Source organism: Sinocyclocheilus rhinocerous, unplaced genomic scaffold (genome assembly GCF_001515625.1).
Source record: "Sinocyclocheilus rhinocerous isolate Xijiao unplaced genomic scaffold, SAMN03320098_v1.1 scaffold2960, whole genome shotgun sequence".
NCBI lineage: Eukaryota > Metazoa > Chordata > Actinopteri > Cypriniformes > Cyprinidae > Sinocyclocheilus > Sinocyclocheilus rhinocerous.
In genome coordinates this window covers 130,010-143,109 of record NW_015623386.1, presented here as the reverse complement: position 1 = coordinate 143,109, position 13,100 = coordinate 130,010, and the positions used below count along the sequence as shown (strand labels likewise).

The 13,100-nt window shown below is 36.4% G+C and overlaps 1 protein-coding gene across 1 annotated transcript in view; it reads left to right on the top strand.

The window, feature by feature from the left end:
- The window catches only part of LOC107740236 (transmembrane protein 235-like), a 10,787-nt gene extending 3,475 nt beyond the window's left edge, over positions 1-7,312 (top strand). Inside the window, exon 4 of the mRNA XM_016552630.1 lies at positions 7,038-7,312. Coding sequence (XP_016408116.1) covers positions 7,038-7,312 — 275 coding nt within the window. The remainder of the gene's footprint in view (positions 1-7,037) is intronic.
- The last annotated feature ends 5,788 nt before the right edge of the window (positions 7,313-13,100 follow it).

The following is a 13,100-nucleotide window of genomic DNA, read 5'->3' as shown; positions in this document are numbered from 1 at the left end:
AGTACAAATACAACAGACACTATCTTCAAAACAAAAAACAAATGTGTAGCAGCAACGTACATATGTAGGGTAGATATGGAGGTTTTTAGCTCAATAATCCACAAAGCCTGCAGTAATGAATGGCAAAAATATTGAACAGATTTATTTGATGTGTTCAATGTGTTTAGGGGATTTATTTTATAATCTAGATCCAAAGTATGTTCTAGGCACAAAAAAAAAAAAAATGCAGTGTAATGATCTAGCGTAGCGTTAGTTCTGGCAGCTTACATTAGTCAAGCTCGCATCAGCTGACTCTCAGCTTATCCCCATCTACCTATAGGAATACGAGACCTATCTAAGCATTCATATATATAAGGTCCCTCAATATCAACAGTTTTCGCATTGCTCAATAATTAATTACCCTTCTCCATCCCCAACTCCTCCTCTGTCAGTCAGGATTCAGCCTTCTGATTCTCCGTTTGAATCAGACTAATTCTAAAATGTGTACATAACATTATTGAACTCCCCACCTCCTCATAAAATTATTGAACTTTAACGATATCTGCAATACATTTATGTTGGTTCTGTTCTGTTTACCCTGCTCAGCTGCATGGATGCGCAGGGTGTTCTTGCCCAGAGCAGAACCATACCGCCAATCCAAACTGTATGCTAATTGTCAATCATCTTTGATGATAGTGGTCCTGACAGAATTAACCATATTCATACCAAATGTTTTATTTATTTGTACTTTTTTTTGGGGTACAGGTCTTTTGGTTTGGCATGCATACTGAACAAATGCAGCGTTGTTTTAACCACTGCAAGTGTGGAACTTTTGTGTGTGCAGAAAAACTGTTTTATGGACAAAACAGTTTATATTAATATACTTTGATGTTAGGAGCGCATCTGAAAATTAATGGACACAGAAAAGTGCACAATCCAAGTCTTGAATATGAGAAATATTAAGTGCTTTGATATTAATCACAAAACCTGCACAACTTTCACAGTGTGTTGTTTATTTGCATTTAGACGTTTTCCTCAACAGAACTTCTAACTTATAGTTTTGTCCTGATCTGGAATGTTAAAAATTCAGACAAATAGATGTATAAAGGCTCATCCTGCCAACCACTGAGTCTCTATTAAACGTCACAGACTTGAATGAAAGAGTGCAGACATCAAACAGGAGCTAATTATTCTCACTAAAATGTAAATTTTTCTAAAATAATTTGCATTCAAATAAAAAAAAAGCACCTTCAACTGCAGTACAAAGACTGCTCTGCATCATTTTCCTTGCTTTGCACTGCTTGCTTCCAAAGAAATGTTCATGTACAGTGTATGATTATATAAACATTGTAAAGGTACTTCTGTTACTGTTACAGTTTCAAATATACAATTTCTACTGTTTGATATCTCACAAGCATATGGACACATTTTACAGAAGTAGTAGTAAAACAGTGTGTCAGTGTTCAAGATGGACATTGCATGGTTGACTCTGGACTGGAATCTGAATAAAGCAAAAGCAGGGCTCAGATGTTCAGGACACGGTGGCCGAGACACCAACAATGAATCAGCCTCATTTGCTGTCACCTTTGCCATCAAAGGCAATAAAGCACTTAAAAATAGTAGTTTTGCACTACTGTATACCTCTGCTGATTACTATATAGCTACTATTCATTACAATGAACATCAAATTCAAAAGCTACAATTTGATATTATTTGTTTTCGGCATTATTCATGGCATTCAGTCTGTGGTTTACTTACATATCTGTAATCAGCAGATTTTACTCCTGTGTCTGTAAAGGTGTTAAAGAACATCAGCATTTGATTCTGTCTTGAATGACACATAATTAATTCACACCCTCATCACACTTTGTCATTATTTCTTCTCATCACAATAACAGAAATCATGAGATTATCACTGGATGTGTGCTACAATATTTCGGATGAGTTATTGAAGAAAACATCAAAATATAAGTGGAAATGACATACAGGCTTTTTTTGTGAGTAGACATCGAATTCTTCATGGCAAAGACGAAAGGGATCATCCAGATTTGTATCAGTGACAGGTGCAAAAGCTTCATCTGCCATGGTATGAAGTACATCAGGGCCCACGGCATGGGTGACTAGCATACGTGTGAAGGTACCATTGAGTCTGAAGCATATAGTGGGATTGTACAGAGACATACTGCGATGAAACTGACGTTTTTTCTTGAGAAGTCCGTGATTAGAGTGAGACAATGCCAAGTCTCTTTCTGCATGTGCTAGCATGTGCTTGAATGGTCTGCCTGCAGTCCAGATCTGTCTCCTATTGAAAATGTGTGGTGAGTCATGAAGAGGAGAATAAGACATTGATAACCAAGAACTGTTGAGCAGCTGGAGTCTTGTTTCATGCAAGACCGGGCAAAAATTACACTTGCACACCAGCAGAAATTAGTCTCTTCGGTTCAGGAATGATTAAAAAGTGTAATTAAAAGGAAAGTTGATATAAAATAGTTGCAACCATGTCTCTGTCCCAACTTTTTTGAAGTGTGTTGCAGCCATCAAAATCAATTTGTTTTAATTTACAAAATACAATTTCAATTAAGGCCAGTGAAAACAGGAGTTCTATAATTTGACATTTTAGCTTATTTACTGACTCCTTTGTTCATATCCTTTCCTCTCTATTAATGACTGTGCTGAATGTAGCACGTCTGGTTAATAATTTGTTATTCTCTATTTTTGTCATGATTGCATTAAGGTGTATTAATTACAATACAGTGTGTTATCTATTTCTATAGTTTATCATAAGAGGAAAAAAATACAAGATTCATGAAAAAAAAACATTTATATTTCATTCTCTGCAGATGCAGTTTTTGGTCTTTACTGTGTAAATTACTGTCAATTATTCATCACCAAATTTAGGTCAGATCTTCATCCAACCCAAAAGTTATCAAAATGAATTGTTATCAAATGAATTGTTGACATGCAAAAACATTTTCCACGCTGAAAACATTGCCTGTGAAGCCGCCAAAGATATCATACTGTATGTTCGCAGAGCTTTATTTCCTTGCTGAAATTCAACTCAGTAAATAAGTTACTAATATCATTATACTAGGACAGGAACCACATTCAAAAATGTGACAAAATGGCTAAATGTGCTCTGTATCCATCTGTCATCTGATGCTTTCTCTGACAGGCACAGAAGCAAACCCTACATCAGCGCATTTTTTCTTTACCGTCTTGAAAAAGCAATGCATTGTTTGAGAAATGACTGATGTTTAATTGCAGAGCAGCAGGAAAACCTCTCTTCTTTTCTTTCTGTCGTGTATCATGAGTGATCGTGAAAGGTCAGGGCTCCTCTGAGCTTCATGTAAGTGGGTTCATTACAGCAATAATGGCTGAGTTCATGACGGTTCCTTCAAGCAGGTCTCAAGGAAAGCACAGATCTTCTCTTACTACTATGGTGATTATGAGCTTTCCTATTAATACTCCCACCACTAACCTGTGTGACTGTCATATTCTGTGCTTGTGCACTGTCGAGTTTCATTCTAAAGAAAAGACTCATTTGCTTCTATAGGATTTTGCCATCATGCATTTACTGTATAGAACATGATGAATCAAGCCATTACAGCTTTCACATGGAGGCTGTTCAAACTCCTGCTGTGCCACAGAGCACATGCATTTACTGTATAGAACATGATGAATCAAGCCATTACAGCTTTCACATGGAGTTCAAACTCCTGATGTGCCACAGAGAGCCACTCACATAGTTTTCCATTAAATTACATCATATTTGTCCCAAACTGTTGTTAATGTACATAATGGCTTCACCTAGGCTGGAAGATTATGCATTTTTCAGTAGTACTTTTGTCTTTTTTTGTGGCTGGAATGACGTCTATGCTTCATACAGAGAGAAACTGTATTATAGACTGCACTTTTTCTTTCCATTTGCTCTGTTTTGTAAAAACACCTGAACTTGAGAATGCAAAGTACAAAATGGCATGCCCGGTATGCGGTAAGGTTTTTAAAGGTTTCAAAAAGTCATACAGTGCATAGTAGTATTTACACATTAGGAATACAAAAGAATCTCAGAAATAAAAGTATGAAAGCTGCACTGTATGTAAAAAAAAAAACTGTATTATAGACTGCACTTTTTCTTTCCATTTGCTCTGTTTTGTAAAAACACCTGAACTTGAGAATGCAAAGTACAAAATGGTATGCGGTAAGGTTTTTAAAGGTTTCAAAAAGTCATACAGTGCATAGTAGTATTTAGACATTAGGAATACAAAAGAATCTCAGAAATAAAAGTATGAAAGCTGCACTGTATGTAAAAAAAAAATGCCAGGAACTTACAGGATTAAAGAGTATTATTTTACAATAAATTACTGTAGTCAGAGATTTATTGTGAAATCAATGCATTTAAAAAGGGGCGGGGCTGCTTGATATGTCCCGCCCTGTCTTCCTGTTTCAGTTAAAATGACGTCAACACATAGAGTAACGCTGCGTGTTTCTAAGCATTTCAGGGGACCTTCATAGTACATATGCACTGTGATGATGTTTGTTTACAGTATTTTTTTTCCCAATACGGTACACTCACAGTAAAGCCAAGCTTATTTTTTAAAGGACAATGTAAAAACATGCTAGTAAAGTACTGTAGATTTTACAATAAATTTCTGAGAGTGCAGTTAGATACGAGTTGTCACACTACGGTGAGATAAACATCAAACATGGGGAAAAACTGGGTCACACTGAGCACATGGGGAATGAAAACACAACAAAAACAGTCCAGGGGTGTGACACAAGTGAAGTCCCACTCTGAAATTACTGTGAAAGAAATGCAATTATTAAACTGAAATATGCTGTAATTTTACACAAATGTTTTTAACAGTGTGTCACTGGGGCAGTACGTTTTCAAAATGTACACTTTGTACCTAAAGAGTCCATATTGGTACCTTAAAGGTACATATTAATACGGCACAAAAGTGAACCTTTCGAAAAGGTACTGCGGCAGTGACAGCTTTTGTTCCTTTTTTGAGAGTGCAGGAATATCATATACTGTAGATAAATTCATTTTCAGTCATTTTCAATTCAATCATTTTGTAATGATATTTAGTAGTGATATTTATAACAAAACTGCAAATGTACTGATTTCTGAAACCGCTCAAACCAACCTAGGGTGGTATCTGGGCCCCTATTTATCAAATGTTGTGTAGAAACCATCTTACATTTGATATAAGATCATTTTTCAAATGTGCGTACATGTGACTTGGAGAAATGAACATAACACACAAAAAGCATGCATACGTCTTTCTTTCAGATGTGAAATCTGTAAATCTCAAATGATCTTCAAATTATGCACAGCTGAATGGTTTCAGATCTTTGCCTTGTAAATGCCCTCTAATTCATTAATCATTAGCATATAAAAGAGCACCAATGTCCAAACCCTTTACATGAAAAATGGTGAGTGGCAAGAATTGCTTGGATTTCCAAATATCGGCAGTATTTCCACAAGGAAAACGTGACACTATACACATACATACATTATATATATATATATATATATATATGAAGAGTTCAGATGCATATATCATATGCATATGTATAATCCTCTAAGTGCCATTTGAAATTTTGGTAACACTTTAGAATAGGGAACACTCATTCACTATTAACTACGACTTTTTCTTTAATAAATTCCTAATTTGCTGCTTATTAACAGTTAGTAAGGTAGTTGTTAAGTTTAGGTATTGGGTAGAATTAGGGATGTAGAATAAGGCATTAATATGTGCTTAATTAGTACTAATAAATTGCTAATATTCTAGTAATATGCATGCTAATAAGAAACTAGTTAAGAGACCCTAAAATGAAGTGTTACCGAAATTTTCTTTTAAAATGAGCAGTTTTATCAGGCTCTTATGTGTAGGTTCAGTAATTTCACTCTAATGACAATGAATAGGTTCTTTTCTTTGCCATTAAAGTGACATAACTGAACATATAACTGAACATAATGCTTTTAGAAGAAAATTTCAGACGGCACTTAGAGGCTTTTGCACCTGAACATGTATATATGGAACGTTGATCTGGATTTTAGCACACACACACAGATCAAATCTGTGCATGTTTATACGTTTTATAAATTAAGTCACTGGTCTTATCCAAGCTGGTTAGGCAGGTTTGTAGTGATAGGTTTAGTGGGGTTTTGAGCAGTTGTCATGTGGTCGGGCTTAGAGACTAGCTGGCTTCCCCACTAAACTGTCTAAAAACCAGCTGGGTCAGGTTAGTAAACTGGCTTAAAGGGACAGTTCACCCAAAAATGAAAATTATGTCACCATTTATTTACCCCCAAGCTGTATCACACCTGTAAGAGTTTCTTTCTTCTGTGGAACACAATTCAAGATATGTTGAAGAATGCTGATAACCAAACACTTGCTGGTAGAAATATCCATAGTATTTCCACCCCATACTATATCACAGGTTTGGAACACTTTGAGGGTGAGTAAATGATGACAGCATTTTCATTTTTTTTGTGTGAACTATCCCTTTAAGACTACAGTGGTTAACAACCTTATCTTGGTTTAAGCTTGCTTCAGCAGGTTGGAATACAGCATTCTATGTTTTTATGAGAACATTTTTATATGTGGCCATGGACCACAAACCCAGTCATAAGGGTCAATTTTTTGAAATTGAGATTTATACATCATCTGAAAGCTTTCCATTGATGTATGGTTTGTTAGGATTGGACTGAGATACAACTATTTGAAAATCTAGAATCTAAGGGTGCAAAAAAATCACAATATTGAGAAAATCGCCTTTAAAGTTGTCCAAATGAAGTTCTTAGCAATGTATATTACTAATCAAAAATTAAGTTTTGATATGTTTACGGTAGAAAATTTACAAAATATCTTCATGGAACATGATCTTTACTTAATATCTGAATGATTTTTGGCATCAAATCTGTCATTTTGACCCATACAATGTAATGTTGGCTATTGCTACAAATATACCCTTGCTGCTGGTCTGCTAGTCTGTTGCTGTCTGGTTGTTTAGTGAGTGAATGGAGTGTAATGACGTCTCTTTGTCCACAGGTCTGTTGACGGTGTCCGGTGTAAGCATCTATATCAGTTACTCTCAGCAGGCTTTGGAGGAGCTGCAGCACATGGTGGATATTGAGTCACTGTCTCACGTCCACATGTCCTTCGGCTGGTCTCTGGTCATGGCCTGTCTGTCCTTCTGCCTGGAGCTGCTGACGGGGCTCCTGCTCATGCTAGCGGCCCGTTTCATCCACCGTCAGTGCCACCACGAGCCTGCCGCAGTGCTCTCCATGAGCCAGAGCTCACCACAGCTTCTGAGACTGCAGTGATGATGATGATCATTTTATCTACAGCCTTATCAAGAAATGAGTTTGTGCAGCGTCAAAGTAAAAATGGAGAGTGGGTGGCAAATGAGACAGCTGCATCAATTATTGAATGAGAGTGCTCAGTCGAGGTCTGCCAAATTTGTCTGCATCACTCGAGTGTGTCAGTGCAATCACATGTTTTCCTCAAGGCTTCTAGAAACACATTTTCCAGAGCTGACTGATGTCATGTGTCATGCATTTACTGTATACTCTTAAAAAATAAAGGTTCCAAAATAGTGTTTTTGCAGCGACGCCATTGAAGAACCATTTTTGGTTCCCCAAAGAACCTTTCAGTGAACAGTTCCTAAAAGAACCATTTTGAAGAACATTTTAAAAACCTAAAGAAACTTTTTCGACTATTAAGAGCATTTTCTGCATTTGAAAGGTTCCATGGATGTTCAAGGTTCTTCATAGAACCATTGATGCCAATAAAGAACCTTTATTTCTAAGAGTGTAACATGATGAATCAAGCCTTTGCAGCATCTCTAGGCACACATTTTGTAGCATAGTGTTTTTTTTTTCCTGTCAATGAATGAACAAACAATTTTGGTAGAAGTTTATGTTTTGCTTATTACAACCAGCCAAGACCTCTAACCTGTTTTAAATTACAGTGTAAAAAGTTTTACTTGTGACCACACTTTTACATTTTATAGGAATTGTAATACAAATTCTGCTTAAAGGGTTAGTTAACCCAAAAATTAAAATTAGGCTGCGTTTTACTCACCCCCGAGGCATCCTAGGTGTATATGACTTTCTTCTTTCAGACGAATCCAGTCGGAGTTATATTAAAAATTGTCTTTGATCTGTCAAGCTGTTTCAAGCTGCGAATCGATGCGTTTTTGTAAGAAAAATATCCATATTCAAAACGTAATAATCACTTTTGTACTTCTAATTAGTGACCGTTGTTTTGTTTTGATCTCTCCGCTGCGCTTCTGCGTTTGTCACTTCTGAGCGGCGCATGCGCAAAGCCGACCTCATACGTCATCCGCCCGGAGCTGCTTCCGTGTACAACAGTGAGCGCAAGCTACATTAAAGTGATTATTACGTTTTGAATATGGATATTTTTCTTACAAAAACGCATCGATTCGCTACAGGAGGCCTTTGTTCACCCCCCGGAGCCGTGTGAGACACTTTTTTTTTTATGGATGGGCGATTTTTATTTATCTGCTTTTGGACTGAAGCATGCAACACCCGCTGAGTGCCATGAAACAGCTTGAAAGATCAAAGACAATTTTTTATATAACTACGACTGGATTCGTCTGAAAGAAGAAAGTCATATACACCTAGGATGCCTCGGGGGTGAGTAAAACACAGCCTAATTTTCATTTTTGGGTGAACTAACCCTTTAAATACTTAATTTACACATAAAAATGTTCATACTGATATTTAGTATGTTTAGTTGCAGTATACTGTAAATGCTTAATAGAAAACTGTTCTGTTGTAAAACTGTCATATAACTAACAGTAACAGTCATTTAATTTACCATCTACTGTATAAGTCATGTTGAAGTACCATAATAAACATTACTGATGCCCACCAATCTTCCCTTCATGTTGTATATCTCATTTCATATTTTTTTATGATTTTTATTGTCTGATCATTACGACGCAAACTCATTCATAAAGGCACTTTGCAAGCCATAGAACAATTGTAAATGAAGCTAGTTATAACTGTGTTTTTATTTGTGGTAATTACATTTATCTCCCTAAGGCTCACGTTTCATTAAATGCCCAAGACGCACCATGTGAGCTCAATTCAAAAATCAATTTGTCACTAATTAACCAATCTATTTAGGAAAACAATTTAAGAAATGCGTCATAGGAACAGAGTGGGCTGTTTTCGCTCAGAAATAGTTCATTTCAATTTCCAGAAAGAAGTCTTCTCTGAAGACAGCCAGTCAGTCCAGAATGTAATATGCTGCATTATTTTCAGGGAAATATGACTGTGTTATAATGTTAAATTGCAGAGCCCATATAGGAATAGTGACTGGGTGGCTGTAAATCTCTGATTGCTGCATTAGAGACCAAAATAGCTGCAATAAAGACAGCATTAAATGTCAAACCAATTCTGTTAAGGGTGAAAAATGGTCTGGGGATAAATGGAGTGAAGAATGTGCCTGAGCGCAGTTTTAAAGTTTCTCTTAATCACCTACACTCTAAAATCAATTCTATGAACAAACAGTCTAAATAAATAAATAAATGTTTTATAATTTTCTAAAAAAAAATAATACTTAAAAAAAAAATGTAATGTGGTTTCTTGGAATTTTTTTAATGGCTCATGTCAAAAGAGCCCAAAAGATAATTGTAAATGCATTTGGAGGTGATCTGTGATGAGTTTTGACCACATTTAATGAATTTGTAAATTAAAATGTGTTCAGCAGTACAAGAAACATGCAATGTCACATTTCAAAAAACCATATACGTTACTTTGATAGTGTCACTAAAGAATTGTGTTGCGGGTTCTTCTCTTTTTCTCTTTCTTAGGCTCTCACAAGGTGAAAAATACAACAGACATTGTGTTCTTGCTCTCGTGAGTTAATGAAAAATAACTGATTATTCATCAAACTATTTTACTGGATTACACTTGGAATTTACAGTACTTTCTCTTACTTGTCCAACTGAACAGAATATGGAAATGTTTCAGTACATACTCTTATATAATATGTAAGTGGCTATTATCAGTTTGTGTGGGAAAGGCAGGTGCACACTGTACAATTTATAATAGTTATTTGCAACTGTTGCTTGTCAGACTGTATGAACATGATCCCAGCAATAAGCCATTTCAGACTGTAGGATCTTAGTTGTCGGACTGCACGAAAAGTTATGCGTTTCAATTGAAATGGCAGCTAGCATTTCAACACAATTGAACTATGGGGGGGAACCATGCTACTGATGGTTCTCGATATGATGGTCGTCGTAGGAAAAACCTACAGATTTCTTGATTGCTTAGAAAAGTAGTAGTACCTCTCCTCAACAAGCCACATGATTTGAGAAATCATTAATGTTCAGAACTGGAGTGGATGAGTTATGGCAAAGCTAGTTTCATGGCAAGTCAATTCACTCAGCACTTCTTACTGCAGCTCCATCAAACAGCAAGAACTGAAGACAAAGAAAGAGATGACTTTGCTTATTGATGATTGGCTCTTTTATTTGCAAGGTGCTTCGGGTGCTTTGGCTCTTTTAATTTTGAGTGCTTCTCAATACTCAAATTAAGGAATGCTTATTTCTAACGTTTTTAATATTTACTATGTTTTTTTTTGTGTGTGTTTTTTAAATAACCAGAAACATAAGTACAGTTTCTTTGAGCACAGATGGTAACACTTTGAAGTGACTCACGAGTGATCAACAATTTTACATTTTTGTATTATACACTGTTTGTGATTAGTGGTGGTTCACCACTAAAAAGTGTAAAAAGTGTACAATTCAAAAGTAAAATACAAACATATTAATCATATTCATTCTGCATCTTTATCTAGTAGCTGTTCAAGATCCGGCCAGAGAATCTCTTCTACAGACACCAGAACAAATCCCTTCTCATGCAGATATATAGGTTACCATTTATGGCCATATCAAAAAGAACTCATCTATGGGGCTGAGGAATGAGGAAGAGGGTTAAAGGAACACATTAAAATCTCAGAAAGTCAATGAACCGGCTACATATCACTTGGAAAGTGGAAACCTTTCCACTTTAGTGGCACCTCATGATGGCTCTGGCTGCCCAGATCCCTCTACTCATCATGAAATAATTCACCCTGAAACGATGTGATGCTGATTTGTTCAATTCTTTAATATATACCTTCGTTCTTAATTAATCTGATGTGAATTTCTAATAAAAGTTCTTTATTGGCATCTATGTTTCCACGAAGAACCTTGGAATCGATTCCTTTGCAGAAAAAGGTTCTTTTAAGAACTGTTCATTGAAAGGTTCTTTGGGAAACCAAGAATTGTTCTCTTCTGTACCATCACTGGGACAGAGCTGTATGATGTATTATTAATAGATTTGTGTTTCCAGTTATACACAAAAGGCTTTAGAGCTGGAATTTGTGTGAAAACGGGTGATTAGTGTTAATTAATGATTGTGTTTTGGTAAATAATTCAATGGTTTGAATGAGATGAGTTTAGCCTGTAAGTGATTGAAAAATAAAATGTGTGAATTTGCTTTTGGTTACCATGCTAAACAGTTTTGTAATTACCATATTTGTTGATTAGTGTACGCTAGCTTTGTCATGTCCTGTAAAAACAGAGCAGCTCCAGGTGTAACACAGTAATACATGCTTTCACTGGATTCTCGCTGGCTGAGAGTGAGTGACTGAGGAGCTTGATAGGAGCGCTGCTATAGATTAAACCTGGGCCAAATGCATTAAACTTTTATGGTACATAATATTTCTTCCCTCACTTGCTGCATAATCAAGCAGAGCTAGGGGTAAACACATCGCTCTTTTCCCTGTTGGCTTTGACGGATCAGTGCAATTTCGTTTTTTCCCCCACACATCTGAGAAGCTTTTTCTTACAGCCAGAACTCAAGTGGGTGGATTTTTCCTGTTGCTTTAAAATATATAACCACCCGTTGATGAATTCTCACAATCATTTCATCATTCACACATACAGAATCAAAGTCATCTATCTTTTCTGCTGTGTTGTTCTTCACTATCCTCTGCGTTGCTGCTTGGACTGACTGTGTTTTCTATTTCCGAACTGAAGGTTCCTAATATCAGGTACATTATGTAGGTAGGTTTTCATCTTCAACCTTGAATGCCTTTCATTATATTTATCATTTGAACCTTGCAAATGAAAATATGGCCACATCAAATAATGTGCAAGTTGTATTTTTATCCTGCAGAATGTAGCGGCTCCTAAATAACTCCTACAGATTGAAATCCAGTCATCAAAAAGTAATATGAAGGTATGAAGAGAGGTGTGAAGATTAGTATTTCCATTCTAGTCATTCACATATAAGTGTCATTTGAGATTTTCACAGCACTCCAGATAAAATCCCATCTAATAAATCTTGTAATGACAGTGGCAGACCTCAATTTGAAGATGAAGTCAAGTGGGGAATCAAACATATCTATCACTGTTTTATTCATATGGTATCTCATGTTGGTCTACTTATGTTCTCTAAAACTGGCTGAACGTGCTCAAAATCTTCTGACTTTTATCTCATCAATATGCGAACCAAATTTGACTTGAATCATTAATGCTAAGGCATATTGGTCTTCTTCTAAACTTCCTTGTGACCTGTTAATTAAAGTGTTGGTGTTTGAAGAGCACAGTGTGTGTGGACTGTGGATTAAAGGGGTCATATGATGCTTTTTTAAAGATCATTATTTTGTGTATTTGGTGTAACAGAATATGTTGACATGCTTTAATGTTCAAAAAACACATTATTTTTCAAATACTGTACATTATTGTAGGTCCTCTATGCCCCGCCTCTCTCAAACGCTTCGTTTTCTACAAAGTCCCTCCTTCCGACAAGCGCAGTCTGCTCTGATTGGCCAGCTGACCCAGTGCATTGTGATTGGCCGAACACCGCAAGCACTCGTCGGAAATGTAATGCCCCTTACCATAATCGTGAGCTTCATCTTTCAAAATAAATGTAAAGACAGTAAATACATTCATTAGTTTTACCATCAGTTCAAGCCCGAAAGGGGAACAGACACAGTAATGATGCAGTACACAAGCCGTGGTTAAGACAGCTGACTCCACTTTGATGTGACGCTGTCTCTCTCTCTTTCTCACACACACACACACAC